The following is a 27,998-nucleotide window of genomic DNA, read 5'->3' as shown; positions in this document are numbered from 1 at the left end:
AAAATTAAAATCTGTTAAAAACAATTGCTTCTAAATCAGTGGGGTAAAATGACACCAATATCATGCAAGTCAGCATACAGATAATTCACACTGCAATACAATAAGCTACCAAAGAAAATTAAATTAGGACAAATCTTTACATTACAACATTTCTTAAAAGTTATCAAAAAACTCCTAACTTTTTAATCATACCTTTCAACAGACACGGAGAATTTCGTCTTTAGAAAAGTATATCTTAATGGGCAAAACACAAGTTGGAGACCTGGCCAACTTGGTATCTTGGATAAATAAGGCTGACCCCTTCTTATTTATCCTAAGAGTATAAACATGTAGAATGAATTCAATAATGTTCACAAGGCACTCCATAAAGACATGCTATTAATACAAGGAATTATTATAAGCCACAGACATCCTCTACAAAGTCCCTATGGGGATGAGAAGACATTTTGCTACCAGATAAATTTTAAAATTAATCATGGTTGGATCAATTAGTAGTAGTCCAACATAGTAAGATTAGTCTAGAGACAAAAATCTTTTAAGTTAATGGTTCATGGTCGACTGAAAGCCAGAAGTTGTAAGAAGTTGGTAACATTTAAGTTAAATGGTTTTGATAAAAATCCAAAGGGAATAGAAGTGTTCTACTTCTTTTTTTTTTATTTTTGTAAAGATGTGGTGACTGAAGATCTATATAGTTATACAGGATTCAGTAAGAGAAAGTAATTATGGATTTTCTTTGTGTGCTTTTATGCCACCCTCAACCAAGGTAGCCAGCTTGTGATTTCCCTACTAATGGGAGTAGGACATGGAACTCTGATCTCAGTTACTGAAGCTAGACAGAAGCCAGGCCACGTCAAGCCAGCTCCTCCAAGTGGAGTATCTCCAATATAAGAAGAGGGTTCTCCTCACACCATGTCCTCACAGGAATGTTTTCCATCCTCTTCAGAGATGACAGTCAACCAACTTGTTAGTAGGACTTAGGTTCTGAGTTGTCTCAGTAATAGTGCCCAAACTGTACCATTCACATTCTCTCACCCATTTTCCCTTAAGGGAAAGGCATGGTAACAATTTGCAAGTGCCCAGTATTTTGTATGGAAAGAAAGAGGAAAAGAAACTAGAACATGAAATTGTTCTCAAAATCCTGTTATAGCAGCTGATGCAAGAACACCTATAGGAAAAGTTTTCCTTTCTTTTCACAAAGACTCTTGGCGTACAAATGCTGGCAATAAAACTGGCTAACTCATTCTAATGGACTTACCATAGAACTCCAATAAATAGTTTTATAGCAAAACTTGATTGTGCAGTAAGAATCTTTTTTTTTTTTTTTAGAAATATTGAATGGGGGTGGGGGAAACAGGGTTAGAAGATGCAAGAGAATTACATTTGAATGCATCTGGTCCTCTGAGGTGTGAAAAATCCTACCCAGACTTGGCAGCGTATACTATACATCTGTTCAAAGTATTGTAAAATAAATATATTCTGCTTTAAAGGTCCCATTGGTAGCTGGTCTAGGTTCTCTCATAGTATAACATTAAGATAAAACCATTTTCTTTACTTTGGTATTGAAGGAAAAATTTAATTTCATTTGTACAACTGAGGAGGCTAAAAAAAAGTTTTGCTTCATTTAAACTGAAGAGTATTATTTTTGTTTAACTCTGGGTAGATTAAAAAGTCTTGCAAATAGATGACTTTTTTTTTTTTGCTAAGTAAAATTTGGCTAAAACCTCAGAACAAACAATGCCTGAGAGATGCAACAGTTATAGGTAATTTTTTTTCCAAAGAAAGTATCCTCACAAACTAGTGTCTCACCATCCCCTTAAAAGTTCACAGAGAAAAATAAACAAACATGAAGATTCCAAGTGAACAGACAGCGAAGAGTCCAATGTTTAGTGTTAACTTAACTTTGGGAGTCTCTTCCAACATTTGTAAACAAATAGCCTCCTCCTCCATCACATCTCTGAGGCTTCTTTTGTTTAGGCTCTTACTTTTAAAACCACAGAACCAGTCTATGAATTTCCAGTACTGGTGTCTACCCTCAATCTCCTTCTCTTGTTCTCTCTCACCCATGAGAGCTGCCTGCCCATTGGAGTAACAGTCTACTGGTGTCTCGGCCTCAGAATGACTTAGAGAAGACACTGGGTTGCTCTCTTCTCTGCATGGCATCAAGAGGTTGATATCCTCTGGTTGCACAGTCTTCAGGTTCTCTTCAGACTTTCCATTAGGAACAATGTGGTTGGTACCCTCAAGGTTCTCACTGCATTTCAGGATGCTCTTCTCCTGCATTTTGTATGGGTCCTCTCGTGGGATGCTCTCTTTCCTGTCTGGGACTTTTACAGACCAGAAAGTGGTAGTATGGATCTGTTCCTTGGTAGGAGGTGGTGTGAGAAGGCTGACTATCACAGTAATGAGTCCTGTGACCCAAAACAAAGCTGTGGCCACATACATATAATGGATATTCTTTATGAAGGCTGGCCTCTCATCAGGTTGGTCACACTCCGGTGCACGGTAGGTAAATGCCAAGATCAAGCGAAGAGCTCCTAGAACAAAGCCAGCCATTCCACCATAAAATGCCCCTTGTTCATTGCAACGCTTCCAGAAAATGGCCAAAAGGAAAAGAGCCGCCACTGGGGGTGTCAGATAATCAGCCACTTCTTGAATATAAAGGTACATCTGGCCCCCTTGCATCTCCACGATGATCGGCACCCAAGCAATGCTGATCACTACCATGAAGGCCACAAAAACTCTCCCCACAATCATTAGCTCTCTGGAGCTTGCTGTTTTGCGAATGAGCTTGTACACATCAAGGGTGAATATGGTACTGGCACTGTTAAATATTGAGTCGAGATCACTCATCAGTGCTGCAATCATTACAGCCATCATTAGCCCCCGCAGGCCCACAGGTACCAGTTTCATCACTAGGCGTGGATAAGCAATGTTGGAGCATCCAGCTCGGCTGCCACAGACTTGCATACAATGCTCTGGGTTGATGCAAGCAATATCATCTGCAAATAGTATCCTTGAAATCATCCCTGGGACCACTATAATAAACATAGGCAGAAGCTTTAAGAAGCCAGCCATCAGAGTGGAGCCTTTGGCATGTGCAATATTTTTGGCAGCTAAGACCCTTTGCACAATAACCTGGTCGGCACACCAATACCACACCGAAGCCGGGGTCTGCCCAAGAATGAATCCAGGCCAAGGAACATCTTCATCTGTTGGCTCACGCAACATTTTCAAGGAATCTGGTTTTGGATGGACATTACAAGAATTCGTGTTGGAAAGGTTGTAAGTCAACAAGATCGAGGTCACATTAGGTGTCGCCAACATGTACCTTTTCTTAACTTCCTCAAACCCACCAACCTCCATCATGCTGATAACCATAAGTGTAAGTGCCCCAACGATCATGAGCAAAGCTTGAAGCGTATCTGTATAGATGACAGCAACAAGGCCTCCAGTTACAGTCAGCAAAGCAGTCATTCCAATCAGCAGGATCACAGATAAGTAAAGGTTCCAACCCAAAGACTCCTGGATAAAGAGGGCACCTGAATACAGATCAACTGAAAGCTTGGTGAAAATATAAAGAAGTAAAGACAAGGCTGCAAAATAGACCTGAATCCTATGGCCACCAAAACGCTTGGATAAATATTCAGGCATGGTGTACACCCCTGACCGGATGTAGACTGGTATGAAAACCCATCCCAGAAGTTGCAAAAGCATTAAGGCGTTGAATTCCCATGCACCTACAGCAAATCCACTTGCAGCTCCGGATCCTGCCAGCCCAATGAAGTGTTCACTCCCAATATTGCTCACAAATAAAGAGGCACCAATAGCTACCCAGGTCATAGAGCGCCCTGCCAGGAAGTATCCACTCACGGTGCTTCTATTGGATTTCCACATGGCAAAAAAACCAATGCACATGACCAGCACAAAGTACAGGGCCACAATGGCAATGTCTGCTGTCTCCAGCACGGCCCTCATTTTGGTAACTTTGTTAAGTCAACAGCTTCCAATGACAGATGTGTTCAACTTTACTTTTTGGTCCCCCCAGCCAAGTCTTTATACCATACGTGGACCGGACTAAATATAGTAATAGAGCAGGTCAAAGTCTTTGTCCTTTGATTTGCTGTCTTGATGGTGCTGGTTGTGACAAACTTTGAAGGAGACAGTTTTTAAAATTTTTCTCCGCTTCTTAATTGGAATTTTGAGAACTTAGCCCGAACTTTTTATCCACATTCCACAAAGACCATCAGCATTTACTCAGTTGTTGGAGGAGAAATTCTGAGTTGCAGCTAAGTCTAGTGAGGCCTACTGTACCAACCCTGCAAGGCAGCAAAGACAAAAGACAAAGATTGAATTAGAGAAGGATTTCACCAAACCACGAGGAAATTTTTTTTTTTAAGTCTGGCAAACAAATGGAGCAAGAAGATGGACTTAAAAAAAAAACTTTTCAAAATATAACTGGAGAATCACACAAAAATTCTAGTCAACAAGACACTTTAGTCAGGAATAAACTACCATCTCATATGTGACACAGAATACTTTTCATTTTGAAAAAACAAAATTTGGGGCAGGTAGCTTGGTAGGGAACACAAATTTAGCTTACAGTTAACACCAATCTACCAACAGTTAAGAATCATACACCATGAAACAGTCTTATACAAAGTTGGTTAAAGGGATAAAGGTATGTAGCAAACCTCTAGAACTCTTCAGAGAAATGAGTCAAAAACAAAACAAAACAAAAAAATCACTAAATTTAAGGTGGGTGATAGCATACTGCCAAGACTCACTCATTCATAGCAACAAAGCTCCAAGTAGGTATTTTTTGCTGGGCCCCTAGAATTTCATTTTGCCTTACACAAATGAAAAAGTCACTCTATTTTCACTCCTAGATGTCATCCAACTTTACTATAAAAACTAGCAGAGTACTAAGCAAAATATAAACAAACAAAAAAAAAAAGATTTTTGCATTTCAGCACATCAAGTTACAATAAAGTTATTATTTATGAAGAAAAAAGGACTAAATAATACACTATGTGGAAAAGACAAAAGTTTTTTTTTTAATTGATACTGTCTTTTTTTAAAAGACAGCTTGACTTTCTTCTTACTCTACACACCGGGGGAGGAAATCACTGGATCTGTGATTTCACTGGTAAAGGGCATTCAGTGAGAAAACCTCTAATCAAATACAGATAACACTTATTCTGCAACTTCTGTTCTTAGAACTATCTGAGGTACTGAGCAGGTAAGTGACTTACCCAAGGTCACAGAAACAGTATATGTCAGAGGCAGGACTTAAACCTAGGCCTTCCTGACTCCTGGGCTAGTTCCCCCCTACCTATAATATGTCAGAACATCATAAAAAGTTATTATGACTATCCAATAATGTTGTCTTTGAACTAATTTAAGCCACATTTAAACAGCTTAAAATCATATATGGATTTGTTTGCTCTAGTTACAAAAAGTATTGTTTTTAACACATCCAGTTTAAAATAATTATTTTTATCTTCCTTCCCTCTCCCCCCACAACCACATACATTTTCTACAATGTTAAAAAAAAAATTACTGTGGATTCAAAATTAATTGGTCCTAATATATTTCACTAGTTAACCAGAACTACCTCATTTAATTTTCATGCCTCCCTTTTCTAGACACTTAAGCATGTGTAAGCACACATACATACTTTCATTTAAAACAAGCATTTATTCAATAATAGTTAAGGAATTGAGTTATAATCTTTTGGTGAAATGCTACTTTTCAGGAAGGAAGGTAGGGAGAAAGTGGTAATTTATCAATAACTCTTTCAAGATTTCTTCAACCACAATTGCAAGAAAGTAAGACCCTGCTAGTCAAACGCTGATATTATTGCCACGATCCCCAAAGCCCCAGATCCCTGTAAGGAATACATCTCACAAACAGAGGGAAAGAAGAACAGGAATCAATCAACAAGTATTTGTTAAGTAGCTATGTGCCAGGCACTGCGCTAGGTGCTGAAGATACAAGTAAAAAAAAAAAAAAATGAAAAAAATCCTGTCTCAAAATCAGCTTACATTCTAATGGGAGTAACAATCCAAAAAGCAAACCAATAAACAAAACCAGAGTACCAAACTACCAGAAACCCTGAAAAGAAAAACTAGCTTTAGAAGAAAGAAAAAATAAGTCAGAATCTTCTTTTACAAAGAAATATTACAGATTATAAAAAAGCAGAGAAAATCTGCCAGAAGAAAAATATACTTAGACACAGCACCAACAGAAGCACCAGAAACAAAACTTGTTTTTATCAAAGATATAACAAAATAGACAAACTCTCTAAAGGAAATAAAATGAGCCCAAATTATTACAAAACAAAATAAAGCAACTAATAAGAAAACCTAGGTCAATGTCACAATGAAACGAAATAGGTTAAGAATGTCAGTAGAAAATATAAGACAACGGATTCAATGGCAATTGGTAAGCATAACTATGATACTGGAAGGCAAAGGATGTAGAAAATATAAGAGGAAATAGAAAAATATGCCCAGAATATTGTATAGCTAGAAAAAGATTAAGAATCTTTGTACATTAAAGCAATTGATCTCTAGGACGTATCAATTTAAGAATTTAAGACCTAGAGTGAAGGGACTCAGAAGCTTATAAATTTAACTTCCTCATTTTACAGATGAGGAATTTCTTGTTTTTCAGTCATATTCGACTCTTCATGACTCCATTTAGGGTTTTCTTGGCAAATACCCCTGAGTTGTTTGCCATTTCCTTCTCCAGCTCACTTTACAGATGAGGAGACTGAGGCAAACAGGGTTAAGTGACTTGCCCAGGGTCACAAAGTTAAGTGTCTGAGGCCAAATTTGAACTCAAGAAGACATTATCTTCCCGTCGCCCATCTCTGCTCTCCATTCACTGTGCCACTGATCTACCCCACACAAATAAGGAAACTGAGGCCCAATTAGATTAAGTAACTTGCCAATAAGGGTAGTCAGTCAAGTTTGGACAGAAGGCAGGCTAGGAGAGTAAACATTAGGGAAGATGCTAGGCTAATCATTGGGCTTTGTTAAAAGCAAGAACTTAATTCAACTCAACAAATGCTTAAATGTATACTATGCATAATGTGTTACATTAGCTAGGCCCTGAGTATAGACAGATAACTATAACATCATCCATTCAGAAGATGCCTCCAACAAACTAGTTCACAACCCATCCGTACCTGCCCATGCCACATGACTCATCCATGTCCTCCCACAAATTTGCCAGGGGGCATCCAACAAATATGACAGGAGCCTGTCTCACTTTCTCTTGACATCACAAAGGTAACCAATGGAGTACTCTGGCAGTTCACTTGCCATTCCTTGTACCTGACACATGACCAGTCCATTTTCTTCCTAGCATAAATTTCATAATCACTGACTTCATGGGAATCATAAGATCCTAGATCTAGAATTAGAAGGCATCTCAGAGTTCATCTAATACAACTACGTCATTTATTTTATTGATGAGGAATATGAGGCCTGCGGTCACAAAGATAGTAAGTATCTGGAGTGGGATTTGAACCCAGGTCATCTGATTCCACAGGCCACAGTGCTCTTTCTACTCTAACTGCATCCTTATATTCCACTGGGAGAATGCAACAAATAACACAAGTACAAGATAATTTGGGATGAAAGCCTTTTGCCCTTGCCTTACCCTTTACCCCTCCCTCAAGCCCACAGCTTCCCAGAAGGAAGAGCAAAATGGAGCTCACATTGTTTGGCCATGGTAGGAATCACCAATTATAAACTTTCTGATAGGACAGAATCGTGAGGTCTTACTATCTATCCTGCTGTCATACCTTCTAATCCCCCCCCCACACACACACAGCCATTTGACCTGCTGATGCACCATAATGGCCCCTGGGACAGACCACCTGCCTTGCAGCTGAATTCAGGTTGTCTAATTACAGCATGAGCTCCAGGACTACCAAACTATTCTAATTTGTACTCCCAGCCCATGGCACACAGGAAGCAATAAAGCTATTTCATTCATTGATGTTCCAGGAAATCATAAAAGAAAAGTTCCCAGAAATGTTACCTGTCTCACTCCACCCAAAAGCTTTTGCAAACTTTTTTGTGCTCATACCTTGGAAGTCATCTGTTCTAATAACTTTATTCTTTAAATAAGGAAACTAAAAAAAAAGAAGACTAAGAAAGAAAGTGTATTTGAACTCAAGTCTTCTAATTCCAAATTCAGGTTCTTTTTTACTACGCCATTATTGCTTACTACTATACATTCCCAAACCTCCCATAATACTTCTTCCCAGCACCCTCTCAGGTGAGGTCCTCCCCTCATCTTTAATTGACAAAGGAGGCCATTCACTGAGTTTGTCCTTGGTTCCATGATTTGCAGTCATCTCCAGCATAGTGACCTCACTATTATACTTTCTCTAATCTTTAGCTCTTTATTATCAACCCATTTTTTCTCTGCTGTCAAAAGACCTGTCATGGTTCTGCCTATCCCTGCCTCCCCTCAAAAAAATCCCCTACTACTTTCAAGGGTGTGACAATTCTTCCAATCATCCAAGTTCAGACCCTCAATATCATCCTCAACTCTTCTTCACTCACTCTACATAATCTCATCAACTGCCAAATCTTACACTTTCTATCTTTACAACATTTTTACATATGCCCCCTCCTCTCCATTCACAGAGCCACTCACACCCTAGTTTGGGTCCTCATCAGCTCCCATCTGTCTAGTGCAATGGTCTCGCTATATGGTGCCTCCCCTTACTCTAATCCATCCCTCACACAATTGCTAAAGCGATTTTCCTTAAGTTATCTGCCCACGTACTCTCCTATTCCCTACTGCCTCTAGGACAAAGCATAAAGTCCTCTGCTTAGCTTTCAAAGCTCTTCACACTCTGGCTCCAACCTGTCTTTCTAGCCTCATCATACATTACTTCCCTTTGTGAACTCTGTGGTCTGGCCAACTTGGCCTTTCTTGCTACTTGCTCTCTCTATGTTTTCCATACCTTTGCATTAACTATCATCCATGACTCCCAACATCCATTCAACAGAGTCCACCACTTTTTTTTTTTCTTAAGGCTATAGGGGTTAAATGATTTGCCCAAGGTCATACACCTAATATGTCACAGGCCCATTCTGAACTCAGGTCCTGCTGATTCTAGGACCGGTGCTCTATTCACCGTACCACCTAGCTGCCCTGTAAGTCCATCACTTCTAAAGCCTTTTCCTCATCCCTTCAACTTTGAATTCCCTCCTTAACTACTTTGCATTTTATATTTATTATTCATATCCTTGATATAGGCACATGTTTTGTACCCCCCCCAACAGAACATAAGCTCCTTAAAAGTGGTAATTATTTCTTTTTTTTTAATTTGTAGCCCCAGCATCTAACATAAAGTAGATGTCCAATGAATGTTTGCTGATTTAACTGAATATCACTGAGATGAATGTATATCTATCAAGTATATTTGGAATTTCCTAGCTTTCATACCTTTATTTTATACAGATACATACATGTCCACTGTGATAGTAAAACGAATGGTTAGACATCCACTTTTCTCAAAATACATGGAAACAGACAAGTTCTTCCTTAGTCAAAATTTGACTGTCGCCAATTTATGCTTTTATTATTATTTTTAAGACTTGGCTGGCTTTCAGGTTAACTCACTGAAAAGTTGTAGAATAATTCACAGCTATGAAAAGCAGGAGGGACTGGTTACTTTGTAGAGTTTTCTCTGATTCTCCACAATTAAGGCATAATTTTACATTCTCAAAAAAAAAAAAAAAAACCACAATGATAGAAAAGACACTGAAATGTATAAGGAAATGGCCTCATTCCATTTTTAAGAGTGCCTTCCTCACAAACAACTGTGAAGTAGGTAACACAAGTGATTAAGTGATAAAGATGTCAGGGTTCTGAGACGGTAAGTAAAATTAAGTCCACGACCACAGGACCAGCAACTGTCAAAAGGGATCTGAACTCAGGTCTCCTGGTTCCAAGTCTAGTTATTTATGAAAAAATTTAGGATCATCTAATTAGAGCAAAAAGGAACCCCAAAGATTATCCAGTCTCTCATTTTACAGGTAAGGAAAAGTAAAGTCAAAAGAGGTATAAATCATTCACCTAAGGTCATACAGTTATTGACTAGCAGAAAGATTCACAAGCCTCTCTTGTCTAGTCAGAAAACTGGGAAAAATGTTGAGAACCACCACTATGAGGTCATCAATCCAAATTATATACATATCACATAGATGTGTCAGGAAGACAGAGTTCCAAGAAGATGGGTAAGACAGGGCAACAGTGCAGAAATAAACCAAGCAGAACATTCTTTGTCCAGATAAAAATCTTTTTTTTTTTCATCCACAATGCACAGAATTAGTTTATTTGGAAGCACCACTTACCCATCGTACCCACAGGAAAGGACCACTTATCTTCATTGGACTTATTTCTTTTCCACAGTTTGTTCCAAGAATTACTACATTTGTCATCTTTCATTTTAGTTTGTTTCCCGGCATTTCAACTCAAGAAGCATTCATTGATGACCTTTTTATGTGCCAGGCACTATGCAAAGTCAAAAACAAAACAGTCCCTAACCTCAAGGATATTACATTCTACTGGTGCGAAACAACATGTGCTAATTTAAATACAAAATATAAACAAATTAAGGAGGAGCATTAAAAGGCAGAGGGTAAGGAATATCAGGAAAGGCCTCATGTAGAAAATAGTGCTTAAGCTGAGCCCAAAGGGAGCTAGGGATTCCAGGGGGCAGAGGAGAAGACAGAGGATTCCAGGAAAGAGGAAAGAGGAGTAATAAGCAGAAGTTTTATATAAGGCAGGAGATGGAATGACATTTGAGCAGAATAGCAAATAGGCTAGCAAACAGCCCTGAAACCTAGAAAAAATGGTGAAAGGCTTTTCTACATCCAATAGAGAAGTTTCTATTTTTTCCTAAAGGCAAGAAGAGTGAACAACTGAAGGTTTTTGAGTAGGGAACTAACAGGGTTAGACGTGCTACAAAGAGATCTTTACAATATAAATACCTTTGAGTTCTCTATCAAGTCCAATTTCTTTTTTTTTTTTTAAAGTCCAATTTCCACATTTGAGGCAACTGAGGCCCAGAGAAATGATTTGCCTAAGACTACAAAAATAAGTAGCAGTGCAAATTTGAACCCAGGTCCATTAACTCTAAATTCAGTGTTCTTTCTACTTCACCACGGTATTTCCTTTTTTTAAAAGATGAAAGGTCACCTGAATTTGTCTTAAGTCTTAAACTCGAAGACATTCATCTGCACTACTCCCACAAAAAAGGGAACTAACAAATTAAGAGTTCACTGAAGCATGGGGGAAGATTTTGTACCACTTCAAAATTTCTCATCTCAAAAACTCAGTATTTTTCACCATTTTTCAGGACAATGACATCTATCAAAAATGGTTTAAGACTAATTGTGCACATGACTTATTTTTGCCATAGTTTTCTGATTTGTACATTGGTTTGAGTCACAGGGTTGTTGAGATAAAACATAGCAGAGGAACAAATAGGCTTTTTAAAAAAATCACACAAACACTACACTCCTTATTACAATTAAGTCAGATTAAAACTCTTGCAAGGCAGACAACAAAAATTCAAAGGACAGTCAAATCTACATCTATTAAAAGTCATCAGAAAAGGGAAAAGGACCTACATGCACAAAAATCTTTACAGCAGCTCTTTTCATGGTGGCAAAAAACTGGAAATTGAGGGGATGCCCACCAATTGGGAAGTGGCTGAATAAGCTGTAATATATGAATGTAATGAATATTATTGTGCAATAAGAAATGATGAGCAGGCAGATTTCAGAAAAACCTGGAAAAACTTACATGAACTGATGCAAAGTGAAAAGAGCAGAACCAGGAGAACACTGTACAGAGTAATAGCAACATGGTGCGATGATCAATCATGAATGACTTAGCTCTTCTGAGTAATACAATGATCCAAGGCAATTTACAAAGGACTCATGATGGAAAATGCTATCCACATCCAGAGAAAGAATTAATGGACTCTGAATGCAGAGCAAAGCATACCAATTTCCCTTCATTTTTTTTCATATTTTTTTTCCTTTTTGTCTTTTTTCACAACTATGACTAACATGGAAATGTGTTTTACATGATTGCACATATATAACCCATATCAAATTGCTTACCATTTTAGGAAGCAGGAAGGGAAGGGAGGAAAAAAATCTGGAACACAAATTTTGTAAAAATGAATGTTAGAAACTATCTTTACATACAATTGGAAAAAATAAAATACTATTTTTAAAGTCATTGGAAGTGAGGAAAAGGGAAGTTAGCAGAACCAAATAAACAAAATGAGTAATGACTCCAATCTAAATGGAAGGAACAAAAAATAAAAACCATAACTGAATTAAAATTAAATTATCATTTTAAGAAATATTTATAATGGCTAAGCTTGTCTCAGAAGAAGCGATGAAAAAATACTTCTTGTCCTTCAAAGGACTGGCAAGCTATGGGCAAGGAATACTGTATATACTAGATGGCTCTCTGGGTAGGGGAAGAGGAGGGATATATATGGAAATGAAAGTGATCTATAAGCATGGGTGTGGTGGTAAATGTTTTAAAAACCAGGTCTCAAAAATTTTATACACACGAAACACTTTTACATTTAATCTCCATAATTAACATTTTCTCCATCACTTTATTAAGTCTAGACAATCAACAAAACAATAAATCAAGTCCTGATATGTAGGTTTGCTGATTTCCGAGGTGTAAATGCTCATACTTAAAGATTAATGAGGCATTTCGCCTCCCTCCAGCATACCTTTGTTAAGTAAAGGATAAAATAATTCTTTAAAATTTAAGAAATCAATACACATCAAGGACCTGTGATTTCCTAGGTCCTCTGTGAGAATTTCCCCTACTGATAGAGTGCAACTAACAGTGCACAAGTCATTTCTCTTCTCATAAAATCTAATAAAGTTGGCAAAGGGTTACGGAGGTTAAGTAACTTTCCCATAATCAAACAGCTAGGTAATATCAAAGGCAAGATTTACACCCAAGTCTTCTCCTGAGATGGAGTCTAGTAGTCTCTTGCACCAGATTGCCTTTCACCTGTTAAAGTATACAAGCTAAATGAGCATGTTATTGTAAGCATCTATTTTCTTTCTGGTACAGGGAGACAAATTTAATACTACCCCTCTACTCTACCAGAGAACTAATGATCAAAGTCACCTAGATAAAGCAAGTTATTCAAGGACATCCACCAGCACAACCTTGGAGCTCACATTCCCATGTTCTTTCTGCTCTACTCATATATATTTCCCACCAGGTTCCAACTTCACCTTCCCTGGAGGCACAACTCTTCAAGGTTATCTTTCAGCTTTCCAACTGGAAGCATGCCAGAAAATATAAAAGCACATTTCCAGTGGACCAAAGTCTTTCAGCTCTCACTTAGACACTCTTTAGCAGGCAAGTAAGCCTTTGCTGAACATCCCATAACTTGGGAGATGTTTCTTCACTGAAATTTCTCAAGGTTAGAAAGGAAATGGATAACAATTTAATTTCTTTCCAAATTTTTGATGCCAGAAATGTCCAATGCTGCAATTAAATGAGCAGAATACTAAAATTACCCAATCGTTTATCTCCCAATACAACTAGAACAGTAGTATGTGGAAGAATTGAAATTTATCAACTAAATTTTTTAAAATAAAATAGGGACAGGGACTAAAAGAGAACTAATTCCATTGGTATGGTCAAGTCAACAAACACTTAGTAAGTGTTCACTCTGTTACATGCTAAGCACTGGGGATGCAAAGAAAGACAAAAGATATGTCCCTGTTCTCAAGGGCTCACAATCTAATGGGAGAAGACAACAAACCAATAGCTATGTAGCAATAAGACAAACTGGAAAAAACTGACAAAGGGAAGGCATCAGCATTAAGAAAGACCGAGAAAGGTTTCTTGCTGAAAGTTGTATTTTAGCTGGGACTTGAAGGAAGCCAAGCAAGCTAGGAGGGAGAGAATTCCAGGCATGGAGGATAGCCAATGAAAATGTACAAAGATGGAAGACAGAGCAATGCAAGAAGGCCAGTGTCACTGGATTACACAATCTGTGGCAGGTTAAGAAGAATGGAAGGGCAGGGGGAGGCAGCCAGGTGATGAAGGACTTTGAATGCCAAACAAAGGATTTTATAGAAGATCCTGGAGGCAATTAAGGAACTAATGGAGTACAGGAAACTTCAAGGTGAGGTACCTCTTTCTATTAAGAGAGTTGTCAGGAAGCAGTAGTGATATTTTAAGTGACTTGTCCCAGTATGTGTCGAGGATGGAATTTAAACCCAAGTCATCTCGGTTCTGAAGCCAGGACAGAAGACAAGTAAATGCTGTAGAATATCAACCCAGACCTCTTGCATAAGTAGGCACATTTTGAAAATCCTGCTTCTAAATCAATTTAGAGCTCATTTGCCTGAAGGTTAGAGAAAATTACAGACTTACATAATTGTCGGAAGAGACCTCAGCAACTGTGCAGTTCAACCCCATGAACAAAGGAATCCCCACACACTCAACAAGCAGCTAGCTGTGTAGCCTCTACTTCAAGAGCTCCTAGGACAGGGAATCCATAAACTCTCAAGACAAGCCATTCTACTTCGGGATATCTAAAACCGTTGGGAAAATTTTCCAGACATTAAGCCCATAATGGGCTCTTTCCACCTTCCATTCTACCCTCTCAGGCCAAAGAGAACCGTCTCTTCTCCACGTGACAAACCTGGAACCTGCCATCATGTCGCCACTGAGAAAGAATCCTAAAGTTAACATAATTGCTCAAGGTAAACCAACTGAAGGTCCAAAAAATGCTAATCGTACTTCACGCTAATACTGCTGCCCTGGTGTAGGCACTCACAGATTTCATTTAGAATGGATTTCCAAACTAATGATAGCATTTCCTTTTGAATAGTTTCAGTGATACTAAGTCTAGGACCCTGGAGGACGGATTTGTTGCAAAGTTCAAAAGGAGGAGGTGCTGGAGGTGACATGGATTTATATCCTACCTCTGAGGCTCACAACTAGTATGACCTTGGGCAAATCACTTAACCACTCAGTCTAAGTTTCCCATTGGTGAAACAAAGGAGTTGGACTAGGAAACCTCTAGGGTGCCTCCTAGCCCTAAAATCAGTATCTCTAAGGTTCCCCCCCAGACTTCTCTCCAATCTAATACCTTCATTTTACAGATAGCTATTGAGAGAAGGTGACTTACCCAAGGTCACAGTAGCAGTCAGAATTCAAACTCATGCTCTTTAATGACAAATCCAACATTCTTTCCATTATACCATGCAACTACTTTTTATGAAGAAGTTTTGCCTGCATTTATTGGATTTAAAGAAAAGATTAAAAACATCAAGTATAAGACTATTTCAAGACAGGTTTTACATCATCTCAAACCAGAAAATAAGATATTAACACAGGTCATATTAGCTAATTAGTTCTATAACATTAAGGTTTGCAAAGAATTTATTAACATTTTTCTGATACACCATTCTCTATACTATAGTTTCCCCAACTACTTTGCTTTTTACTGTTAAAAAAGTTTTATAAAGCAGTTAAGATTGAAGGAAATGTGCTGCAATTAAATACTATTTGATTTGATCATATTTGAACTTAAATTTGTGTTCTATGTACACAAAACTGCTAGTCTTCAAAAAGTTGTTAAGGATTATTTGTAACTAAGGTCCTATAATCACTATAAGAATGTGCTGATCTAGAGAATCTAAAAAGAACTCTTCAGAATACAGAAAATTTTGACTTTGTTGAAGGGATGGAAAAGAACAAAAAGGTAGTCAGCCCTCTCTGTCTCCATTCTGGTTTTTTTTAGGGGGGAGGGGGAGGGCAGGGGTGACAAGAGGAGTCATTTATTCATCTTCACCCAAATAAAATCATCATAACAGTAATGAAATTTAAACTAAGAAGAAATTTGTAATGAGTCACTACTCAAAAAAAAAAATGCATCCTGAAAGGTCACAAAAAAAAAAAAAAGTGAGACTGTTAAAACCACAAATGATCATTATACAATTTGTAAGAAATCATCCAATATGGGGCAGCTAGGTGGTGCAGTGGATAAAGCACCAGTCCTGGATTCAGGAGGACCTGAGTTCAAATTCGGCCTCAGACACATAACACTTACTAGCTGTGTGACTGTGGGCAAGTCACTTAACCCCACTGCCTAGCCAAAAAACCAAATAAACAAAGAAAAAACACCAAAAAACAAAAGAAATCATCCAATAAAGCACCATGTTTAACCGGCTATATAAGACAAACTTCATGGCAATAAAAGATGCTACAGTGCCATTACTGACATATGGTAATTTATACCATCACCAACACACTTGGGTAGGTGGGGGTGGGGGAGGCATCATTTTCTAAAGAAACTATGCCTTGCCTAGAGATGGTATTCAAAATTCCAAAGTGTTCTGCACAAAGGTATACATTAACTTGTAATAATGGTTACTCAGTCATCTGGGCACACAGAAGAGAGGAAAAAATGGTCTATGAATACCAATTTCTGGCAATTTTTAGTCAAAAATATTTTATTCTAAGTTGTATTATGACTCAAACCACTCCTTGCTCAATTCTCTATAGTCAGACTTCTCTCTGATGGACCTTTCTGTGGAGCAGAAGAAAACTTACAGCTGAAAAAATTGTTATTTGTAACTTGTTATATTAAGTTAAATTACATTTTACTTTATTTAAATTAAATATAAAGAGTAACACTCAATATACATTAATTCAGTATGCTTTTATTATACATCCATTATCTGCTAGACACATAGATTAAAAAAAATAAATAAAACCAGTCTCTATTCTGAAGGAGCTTAGTATTACTACTACTACTACTACTACTACTACTACTACTACTACTACTACCTCAAAATACAGCAATCTTAGGATAAAAAGACTAAGGAATAAAAAGTCACTTTTCACATAGGTCCATATATAAGCAAACACTGAGAACAACGTTTATATCCTTTGGGAGACAGACTATTATTTACCATTTTTTTCAAGAGGCTCACAAAGATTGCAATTAATTAAAAACAAACCTGTACTCCTTGACACTCATCTAATTTCTTACACTTTGCCCAGGGGCCACTGATTACCTACAAGGTCATGATGTGTCCAGGAACCCAAATAGCAAGTGTATTATTAATAGGAGAGTTAACTACTGATTTTATGTACCTAACAAGTATTATTGATAGACCAAAAATAAAACCAGAAAAGAGGTCAAAGGCAAAAGGTGACAGAAAACAATTAAAATTCACCTAGCAAAAAGTGACAGATCATGTCACTGGCCACCTTCTCCTACTCTAGTCACTTCAGAAGTGTGACAGCCTTCCCTGAATAAACCACATTTTGCTCCCAGAGTTCATTCTGAAACATCCACTGGAGCAGAGTAATTTCTTAACCTGCGGCCAGTGAACTGTTTTAAAAAATGTTTTGAAAGTTGTATTTCAATATAATTAGTTTCCTTTGTAATCCTCATTTATACATTTAAAAACACTATTCTGATAAAGGGGCCATAAGCTTCAGTATATTGACAGAAGTGTCCACGATAACAAAAAGATTAAAGAATTTTTGCACTAGAGTAAAATTATTTAAAGGAAGACATTTCTTTCTACTCTAGTCCTTTGTCTTTTTTTAAAAACTATACCACAATGACTGATAATTTTTATTAAAAAGTTTTATGTTGAGCATGGTACAAAACAGGTGTACATGCGGTAGTCTGGCCAACAAAGTACAAGAATGATACAGGTGTTCAGAAGGCATTTTTTTCTTCTTTAAGTCAATTTGTGACAATAAGATCTAAAAGTCTTTTTACAAGAATTGAAAAGGTCTTCACAAGTTGGAAGGAACTTTAAATATTAACTACATTCACATACTAGACACTTAAATACCCTATAAATGAACAAATGAATGTAATCAACAACATATATTTTCAGCAGCAGGAAGGCAAGGGGGACAGAGCCTTCAGACGTTAACCCTGGATCAAACCAATTTGGGGACAATGAAAACTCGCAGGCCACCAGTCTGACTCATCCATAAAATGCTGAAATAACACAAACCTCAACATCCCAAGAAAATAGGCTCAGACCAGACCTTCCCTCAAGAAGTGTGCAGAGCCTGGCCCTAACATCAAGTCCAAAGTCAGGAAGTAGGCTGGAAGAATGAACAAATAAACAAGAATACCACCACAAAAAGCCATTATTGTGATGGGGCTACTCAAAATACAAACCCTATTAAGAGATATATCTACTAGAGAAGCCTCAATGAAAAGCACATCTTGGGCACAAATTAAACTAGAATTTGTCAAAGAGATGAAATAAGAGGTTTTTTTCCCCTTTAATTTAAAATATTTTTACAAGATGAGAACAGTAGAGAAAAAATAGGAAAACAAACAGAAGCTATAGAAGAATTAGAAGGAAAAGAAAAAAAGCTTGGCACAAGAGATATAAAACCCCACCCAATCCAACAAACTCTGAAAATCAGAATGAACCAAATAGCAGATAATGACAAGAAATACTGAAATAAAGTGAAAAGACTTAAAAAAGAAGAAACAAAGAATTCAAGGAGGAAGGAATGATAACCACCATAAAGTGGCCACTATTCTAAAGGGGCAAAGAGCTTGGAATAAGATATATTCAACATACAAAGAAGGCAAAGAAAAAATATATATATGTATAATGTATATACATATATATGTATATATGTGCATATATATGTATATGTGTGTATAAGTATATATACATTATGTGGAGGAGGGGAAGATACTGAGAGACATGGAGGGAGAGAGAGAGAAGAAAGGAGGGAGAAGGCAAAGGCAATAGGCTTACAACAGAGAATAACTTATCCAAAAAAACTGATTATAATCGAACAAGGGAAAAAAATGGACCTTTTAATAGAAGATTTCTAAGTATTCCTTACAAAAAGACTTAGAGCTTCAGAGAAACCTTGAAGTGAAAACGGAAGAGTCAACATGAGCAAACAATGATAAAGGACAACATATCAAAAAAAATTTTTAAAGAAAAAAGTACAGGTATAACTTGATTTATGTAATAAATACTCAAGTACGTATAAATGGAGTTAAAAGTGATATTTATTGGACTTTATATCAATATATCTGTTATGAAATGAACAAAAGTATGATACTAGATGAGAAGATACTATTTTGGTTTAGATCCAGAAGACATGAACTCTAGGTCTACAGTTAAACTGAAACCCGGTCAAGACCTTAGCTTAAAAAGGCCAAGGTCTCTCACTGCATGGGGGCCATCTGAAGTCATCCTGAGCTATATCTGGCCACTGGACCCAGATGGCTCAGGAGGAGAGGGTGAGGCTGGTGACTTTGCACAGCCCTCCCTCACTTAAATCCAATTCAATTGCAAGTAATGGCATCACCTTCAGGTTGCTATGGTCCTCTTGAAGGACAAATAACAACAATTACAGACCAGTTAACCAAGGAGGAAATGTCAACACAAGAGTTTCCATGAAATCAAAGGTCCAAACAACAAAGAGGGGAGGGGGAGAGTAGATTCACATAGAAGCAGCACAGCATAGTAGAAAGAGTAGTGGGCTCTGAATAAAGAAGACCTAGGTTCAAATTCTGCCTGATGCTAGTAGGGTAGGGGTGGGAAAATGACATAAATCTTTATTTATAGAAAGCCCCTAGGTCAGGGACCTGTTGTGAGCTGCCTAAGAACTCCTTACACTGAAAAAAAAATCACAGATCCTTCTCAAACTTATCTTTCCTTAAAAGTTATTAAACTTGTAATTACATGTAATTACTATTTATTAACTAGATTTTTAATTGAAAGAGAGCTTGATGCAGTGGACAGAAGGCCAGCTTCAGAATCAGAATAACCTGGGTTCAAGTTTTACCCTGACACAAACTGATTGGGGGACACTGACCAAGTCAAAGTCACATAATGTAACTCTTACAGATTATAAATTAGAGAAAAGGCACTGGGTGGATGTGTACTGGCGGAGGTTATTTCCTCACTCACTACATCAACCAAAAGAAATTATCAGTAGTACAGCATTTAATAAATGTGCAAGAGAGGTAGGGAACAGTCAATATGGGAGGGGGAAAAAGAGCTCTTTAAGAGAACTGTTCACTTTGGACAACATTCAGAAACTATTTCCACAAAATGTACATTCATAAGTTGACCCCATCATTTCCTGCAGCTCTAAAGAAGTAAAACCTTTCCATTACTTCATAGGGTTAAATAATTCTTTCTTTTTAAAGAACAAAGGCCTCAGTGAAAGGTGGGAATCCTTCAAAGCCCTTTAATAGCTGAATATCTAATTTTAATTGTCTGATTTCAAGCATGAGGCCTAGAAGGTTAAGGGAGATTACTGATTGCAGACTGGGTAAAGGATGCTAGTAGCCCAAGGGCATAGAACTGATAGACTCTATTAACAAGTGTCTATTTACTTCACAGTCAATCACAGTCAATTTACTTCTATACTCCTGAACAGAAACCTCCCCCTTTCCAAAGTTCTTGGAAGACAGGCCCAGGGTACAGACAAATAGAGGAAAATGAAATTAAGCAAGGACTTCCCAGGTCATCATGCACAACAAATCATGTGGCAACATGAGAATTATCTATGAGCAAAGCTGAACAGAAAGCTAACTGATAACATAAAAACTGCTCAAATCCAAGAACCGTTCCTCAAAATTACACACACACTCCACCCCTTTAATCATGACTTACCTATCTTACACATCTGAGCGTCAGAACTCTCTATTTCCCTAGATAGCACAATAAACAGATGAAAGAATCCCACAACTGTCTATTTTAGAAGAGGAGAGGAACTTTGCTGCCACTGTAAATAAAAAATGGGGATTCTTAAATACCGAATTAGACTTGAGACAGACCAGCAAGGCAATAAGACTGAAATACGGTCATAAATTGTCAAAGAAAACCAAAAGATCTCTAAAAAACCAAAATAATTTTAACTAGTTGTTACCTTAAGACTTGCCTACAGCTGGTACAACTTTTAAAAATGGTAACATAAATGTTTATTTTATTTTTTTACATATTTCCACATGGGCTATGAACTCACTTGCTCCTACATTACAGAAGAATAAATTTGGTGCTTTTATATACGAGCTCACATTCATTCAGTACCTAAGTCACATGAGGCTATTGTTTAAAGCATTAATTTTTCATTTCCAAGTTTAAAATACCTGAGTAGAGATGCAAAGGCATAGAAAAAAAATTTCTAATCATTCTTCCCCTTCATCCTAGCCCAAAGCCTTCTCATAAACAATGATAATTTTCCAAGTAAACCAAATTATGCATAATAATACCACCACTTCACAGGATTTTTTATTAACACTAATCAGGACCTCATTGTAACCTAACCTAATAATGTTTTTTAATCTGTAAAAATGCAATATATATATACACACACACACATATACATACATGTATGTATATATACATATGGCACACATATACACATATGTATATATTTAATTTTTTTCTCCAAAGTATCTATCATCTTCCCCTTGCCAACAAAATTTAACAAAATTTTTTTGTCTTAGGTTTTCCCCTCTATCTCCTTACTAAACCTAATCTCTCTCTTCCAACCAAAGGTTTCTTATGTTCTCACATTTTCCGAAAACACAGTGCTACTTTAATAATTTGAAATAACCTTTAGAAATAAAATTAATCATACCCTTATTTTTAACCTCCATGCCTAAAGGTTATCAAGTGTGATCTCTCATGCAAGAAAGGAATCCTCTCTTCAATACTTCCAGCAAATGATCACTCAGCCAATGTTTTGAACAATTTATTTCAAGAGATGGGAAACTCACTATTTCAGCTCCCCCCCTCCAAGCAGGATTCCAATACTTATTGGCTCAGTAACCATGGACATATTAAAGTTCTTACCCTCTCTTAGGGCAGAGGTTCCCTCTAGTAAAACAGGGAGGGTAACTACTGTACCTATCTCACAAATGAGATAATACAGCAAAGCAATTTGTGAACCTGTGAGCAACTATGTAAATGTCAGTTACTGGAGTGCTCTAAGTGCTTAATGCTCTCCAATCAGCACTAAGTAAAGTTGTATTGCCTCCTTATTCTAGACATCATACTTTAAATCAATGTGGCCTAAGAATGCATTAGCAATCTAGAGAGGTCACATTGATCAATAACCAATAAGCATTTACTCTGTGCTAGGTACTGTGCTAAATAAATGCTGAGGATACACAAAGGCGAAAAAACAGTCTCTGCCGTCTCCTGGTGGGGGAGACAGCAAAAACAGTCTCTGCCCTGTCCTGGGTGGGGGAGACAATAAATAAACAAGCAAGTACCAAACATGAAAAGTATGGCGCAGTAGAAAGAGTGCTGGGCCTAGAATCTCCCCGAATTCAAATCTGGCTTCGGACACTTACTAGCTGTGTGAGCCTGGGGAAGTCACTTAACCCTTTTTGCCTCAGCTCCTCATCTGTAAAATGAGCGAAGAAATGATATTGCCAGACATATTTTAAAAAGCTTATCTTGGTAGAAGGGAGGATGGATTGCAGTGGGGAAACTTGAGTAAGGAAGACCAGTTGGAAGGCTCCTGTAACAGTGTAGGTGACCAGTGATAACGGTCAGTTCAAGGGTGATGGCTCTGTGAGTAGAAGGTGGACACACCACAGATGTTGTGAAGGCAGATATGACAAGATTTGGCAATGAACTGGATATTTGGACTGAGTGAGGAGCAGATGACCCCAAGGTTGCTAACCTGCATAAATGTCCACTACAATTCATTATTTTAAGCAATTACATCTGAAGAAATGATGGTATTACTTCCACTACTCTGTTATGCAATGCTTAACAACTGAGAATTAAAAATACAGTTAAGGCATTTTTAGCCAGAGAAGAACCTGAAGGAGTTAAAGGCCCCTGTACTAAAAACATGCACACCTAAGTTCAGACTAAATTTTACTTGCAAATTTTTCATTTATTTGTTTATTTTTGCTGAGGACTACTATTCCACAAGTGCCTGGCACCTATTAAAGACTGGTTTTTCCATTCCATTCCATCTCATTAAAGTTTTCCCTGGTTCAAACAGGAATTCACTAACATTAAATCACTGTTTCAAATATGTACTAAATATATCCTGAAATATATAGCAGGGATTCCCCCAAAAATAACTTGGCCACATCCTAAAAGTTTTCGGTTACCTCAGAGGTGATGAAAAACAAAGTATTATGTTTTGAACATTTCACATTTAAGAAGGACTTATGTCACTAGTACTGGGAGGAGGAAGGGAGTGGTGAGGGTAAAAGGAAACCAAACAATGGATGTCATCATTCCAAGAAGACTGAGAATCACCCACTGCCCTACAGATTACAACTGGCATGAAACAGATGGGAAAGAAACACCTCTAGATATCCAATCCAATCTAAAGGCACTAATGATGCAATTATCCCTTAAGCCACAAATTACTTTTTATTATTTTTAAGCAGTCTCCATGTGTTTACACATTGTAGCAACATTATCTGTTGGTCAATTAAACTTTTTTCCCCCAGATAAAGAGTTGGCAAGCATGGGTTCAAATTCCAACTTTGCTACTTACATTTGTGACCATAAGTAGATTATTTCTTGCTAGGTCTGTTTCCTCATCTGTAAAATGGAGGTGAGGAACCCTTAGGAATGATATCTAAAGTCCCTTACAGCTCTAAATTCATAATCCTATTAATCTGGGTTCTGTAAAAGAAATAGTTTACACACGGGATCCTATATATACACTCTATAAAATATAACCTCTAAGTACATTTGTTCAAACTGAGCCTACGAACTGCAAATACAGTTTTCTAAATAACTTAAATACAATAAATTTTCTGAAACCAGAAAAACCTTGCATGTTCACTACACAGACATTTCAAAAGGCAGGAGAAAAAAAGTATGAGCTGTATACCTTTTACTCTTAATGCACTTTAAATCCAAGATAATTTCTTCAGTCTTTTCAACCATAACATCATTGTTGCAATGTGCCCTCTACAAACCCTGGTGACCAAGGAACATGAAAACAAAACTCAACAAGAATTTCCATATGACTTTCCTTCCTCCAAACATACCCCACTCCCATCACTGTTATTAACTACACAAGAGAGATTAAGTCAACATTATTTGATGCCAGGTGGTGCCCACATTCATAGCCCTAAACTTAGGTAGCCCCCCACCTATCTCTTGACAACTAGCTGAGACAAAGGAAAACTTAACTAATGTGCCTGCAGACACACTGGTAATGATAAAGAGACTGTGAGTTAACTTAGCTCTTGGCTTCTAGACAAAATTCAAATATACACAGGCTGTGCCAATACTGATTAACAAGATTTTCTTGCCCACCTTCCATTTACCTACATAAAAATAAACAGATTAATATGAAAAAAGTAGGAAGGCAGGAAGGTGCCAAAAGCCAATAAACCAATTTTTTAATACCTTCTATAATATAGGGATTGCTTGAGAAGGGCACAGTAATACTCTACTTATTCCCACCAAGGGTATATCTCCAGTTCTTGCTTTCCCACCTACCACCCCCTTCCTTTTTCTGTCCCCAATTAAATTTCATGTTTATGTGAATTGGGAAAATATGGAGTACTATTTGGGGGCCTCACAAACTTTAAATTCTTGATTTATTTTCTCAAGTTCAAAGAAAAGGTCAGAGGAGCACAATGTTATGCCTGGTCAAAGACTCTCAGGCCAGAACTCAAAATTTATAGTATCCAGTAATTTGCTAACTAGGAAAGTTAGCAAATTACACATATGCTTTCTCCCTTTTCCATGGCATTTACTAAATTCTTTAGACCTTGTAAATATTAGCATTAGTTCAGCAATTATATGCCATATTCAAAAGCTTAAGATGTTCAATCACTGCTTGTTATATGTTCTAAAGTTAACAAAGTTTTATATATAGCTATGATATGAAAACGTCTGTCTGTAAATACTAAAAACCATAATACCATATACAGCATTTCTTTTTCTTTTTTTTTTTTAAGTACCAAGAGGAGTTCCTGGGAAAAGCCCAAATTTCTAAGATATCAGACACAATGGCGCTGGGATAACAAGCTGTCTCCATAGCATAATAAACTCAAACAGCTTCACTAGGGCTGATAAAGCACAAAACAAGTTAACTTTGTATTATCATGTACCACGCCATCAAAAGCTCCCTTGAGACAGTCTCTGTCTCTCTACCTATCTTTTGGTCTGCTTCTCTCTCTCTCTCTATTTTCCCCTCTCTCTGCCTTTCTTTCTGACTCCTCTGCGCTCTGGCTCTGTTTTTCTCTTTTTGTCACAGGAAAAATTTTCTCAAAGAGAAGCAGAAAGAACAATCTTTGGATGAATAAAATAAACATTAAGACATCAGCTATATACATAGAAGCTACATACATAGAAGCAATATACATAGAAGATACATAGAAACTCTTAGGCTTACTAAATTTTTTTTAATCAAGAATTTGATTAAGGGTTTAGTGGAGTTTTTCCCCCTCCCTTGAAGTTTGATTCTTTGAATATTCATTCAAGTCAGAGACATAGCAACAAGTCAAAAGAGTACTACACATGAGGATTCAAAGACAATTTTATTGAATTGTGCCGAAGTTTCAAAACAGACGCTCTTCAATCAAAAACAGAACTGAGGATAGTTGAGGCATATAAAAAGGTGAGTAAAAATTAGAAGAGCATTTTACTTAGAGAACCCAGAATAAGGTAATTAGCAGTAAGTACACCACAGGCATGGAATTAGAAAGTTGGGTTTTATTTGTTTTGTAACAACATTGCAAGGTTTCCCCAACTCGAGGATGGGCAGAAGACATTCAGCGTTTGACTTTTTTTTTCCTCCTCTCTCTCTCCTCTGGCAAGAAGATTATGGTTTAAGTTCCACATTTATCCAAAAGGGGCATACCTGTGCATACAGATGATGCAGAGTTGGCAGTCCGGGAGTGAGCGGAAACACCCCCTTTTCGAGAAATGAACGTAACCCACTCCACATGCACACACGATCACAGGCAGATAGGCAGGAATACACCGTATAGTACACATGAGAATACATACACACGGGGGCACACGTCTACACTTTTATAGAAACACACGACCAAGCTCTCACACACGGATACACATAGGTGGTGTATGTTAGGTGGCGCAGTGGATCGAGCGCTGGACCTGGAGTCATTAAGACTTCGGTTCAAATCCAGCCTCAAACACGTACTAGCCCTCAGACCAGAGTCCTGTTACCTCTCAGAGCCTCAGTTTCCTTATCTGTAAATTGAGGTTAACAATAGCGCCTACCTCCCGGGGTGGTGATGAGATTCGAAGGAGGCACAGTGTGCAAAGCGGTTTCCAAACCTAAAAGCGCTATGGAAATACTTACTAAGGCCATCCCGTGCACACGCACCAGCTAGCTCGCCGAGCTGCCCACGCCCCCACACGCCTCCACTCATTTACTCAGAGAAACACACGCACGAGCCCGTCTCCAGGCGCTCGCAGACGCGCACACGCGCCCTGGACCTGCCAGGAGCGGGCAGCATGTGCGCGCGCGCGCGTGTGAGTGCGTGTGTAAAAAAGGACGAGCGGGAAGCAATGAATGAACCCGGCAGCGTCCTCCCCGGGCACCCCCCAGACCCCGCCCCAGAAGCCCCAGGGCAGTCGGAAGCAGTGCAGCCCCTCTCCCGCGCCGGCTCGTGGGGAGAGGGGAGCGGAGCGTGACAATGCCAAAGCTGCAGAGGAGACAGCGGGGATGCAGAGGCCAGGGAGGGGGCGCGGGAAGCGGGGAAGGAGCGGGGCTGGGCCGGGTCACTTACCCGCTGCATGGCTTTTAGGATCAAAGCCAGCTCGTATCGAGGCATGCCGGAGCTCGCGGGCACGGGCTCCGCTGTCGCGACGGTGGGAGGGAGGACGGCCGGGAGCCGGAGGGGCGCGGCGACGCGAGCCGGGGTTCCCGGGGCGGGGAAGGGGAAAGACAAGGACGAACGTCGGCTCTCTCGCTCCCAGCAGCAAAGGCAAGTTACAGCCCCGGGAGTCCGGGCTTAAAGGCTCCTGCAGCTGCGCACAGGAATTCTTCCATGCGCGGCCGGGCAGGCTCCGCCCCGCCTTAAAGGGGCCGCGGCACTCCGCCGAAGCAGCCGCCCCCGGCCCCCGGCCCAGTCGCTCCCCGCCCCCAGCCTCGGACGTGGTCCCTGACGGCTCCTCACTGGGCTCAGGAAGCAGCAGCCGAGGCCAGGCTGGGCTCCTGGGGCGGCGACAGAGGCAGGACACCCTGTCTCCTTCTTCCCGCCGCCTTCGCCACCCCGCCTACCACCTAGGCTTCTGGAAGCCTCCAGCACTTACCGCGTCCCTCCGCGGGATGCTCCCCCATCCTGGGCTTGCAGCTGCCCGTGTGCCGCGTCCCCCGGGGCTGGTGCGCTGACCCCAAGGGAAGGGCCGGGCCGGCCAGCAGCAGCGATGCGGGTGCGAGCCGCAGGTTTCGGGAGCTGCTGGAAAAGGAGCAAAGGGCGGAGGGGACGCGAGGAGGGAAGTTAACATTTCCTGGAGGCAAAACATTCAATCCACTAGCATTTATTAAGTGCCTGTAATGTACCAGGCTCAGGGCTAAGCTCCGAAATTGCAAATCTAAAGAATGAAGCAACCCTGACTCATTCTAACTGGAGAAACAATGAGTACACAAATAACTATATGGAGGACAAATAGAAAGAAAAAAATACAAAGTAGAGGAATACAAGGTAGTTTGGAAGGGAGGACACCAGCAGCTAGGGTGATCAAGAAAGGCTTCAAATGAGAAGTGATGCTCGGCGGCATCTTGGCTTGACAGAGATGCTAGCTAGGAGGCAGGCAGTCAGCTGGCTTTTATTTATTAAGCGCTTACTAAGTGCCAGGCACTGTGCTAAGCACTGGAGATACAAAGGTAAAAATCAGTACCTGCTTTCAAGGAGCTCACAGTCTAGATGAAGGGCCTTCCAGGCTCAGGGGTTGATCACTGCT

General features: G+C 39.0%; 2 protein-coding genes across 3 annotated transcripts in view; both read right to left on the bottom strand.

Annotated features, from left to right (window-relative positions):
• MRPS6 (mitochondrial ribosomal protein S6) overlaps nucleotides 1-27,815 on the bottom strand; it is a 78,357-nt gene extending 50,542 nt beyond the window's left edge. The window contains exons 1-4 of the mRNA XM_027875465.1: nucleotides 27,761-27,815; nucleotides 27,348-27,493; nucleotides 27,089-27,311; nucleotides 26,822-27,045 (exon numbers count right to left, since the gene is read on the bottom strand). Coding sequence (XP_027731266.1) covers nucleotides 26,822-27,045; nucleotides 27,089-27,311; nucleotides 27,348-27,493; nucleotides 27,761-27,815 — 648 coding nt within the window. The remainder of the gene's footprint in view (nucleotides 1-26,821; nucleotides 27,046-27,088; nucleotides 27,312-27,347; nucleotides 27,494-27,760) is intronic.
• Nucleotides 35-27,992, bottom strand: SLC5A3 (solute carrier family 5 member 3). Of its 2 annotated transcripts, none has more exons than XM_027875536.1 (2): nucleotides 27,936-27,992; nucleotides 35-4,316 (listed from the first exon to the last, which is right to left on the bottom strand). In XM_027875536.1, exon 2 carries the CDS (start codon nucleotides 3,973-3,975, stop codon nucleotides 1,822-1,824), a length of 2,154 nt encoding a protein of 717 aa, XP_027731337.1. In that variant the 5' UTR covers nucleotides 3,976-4,316; nucleotides 27,936-27,992; the 3' UTR covers nucleotides 35-1,821. The 2 variants fall into 2 exon arrangements, with proteins under 2 accessions (XP_027731337.1, XP_027731336.1); XM_027875535.1 differs by lacking the exon at nucleotides 27,936-27,992 and adding an exon at nucleotides 26,822-26,891.
• Nucleotides 27,993-27,998: the final 6 nt, after the last annotated feature.

Source organism: Vombatus ursinus, unplaced genomic scaffold, assembly GCF_900497805.2.
Source record: "Vombatus ursinus unplaced genomic scaffold, bare-nosed wombat genome assembly UNPS02014809.1, whole genome shotgun sequence".
Classification (NCBI taxonomy): domain Eukaryota; kingdom Metazoa; phylum Chordata; class Mammalia; order Diprotodontia; family Vombatidae; genus Vombatus; species Vombatus ursinus.
The sequence above is the reverse complement of the archived record's forward strand: the minus strand, read 5'-3'. Positions and strand labels throughout refer to the sequence as shown.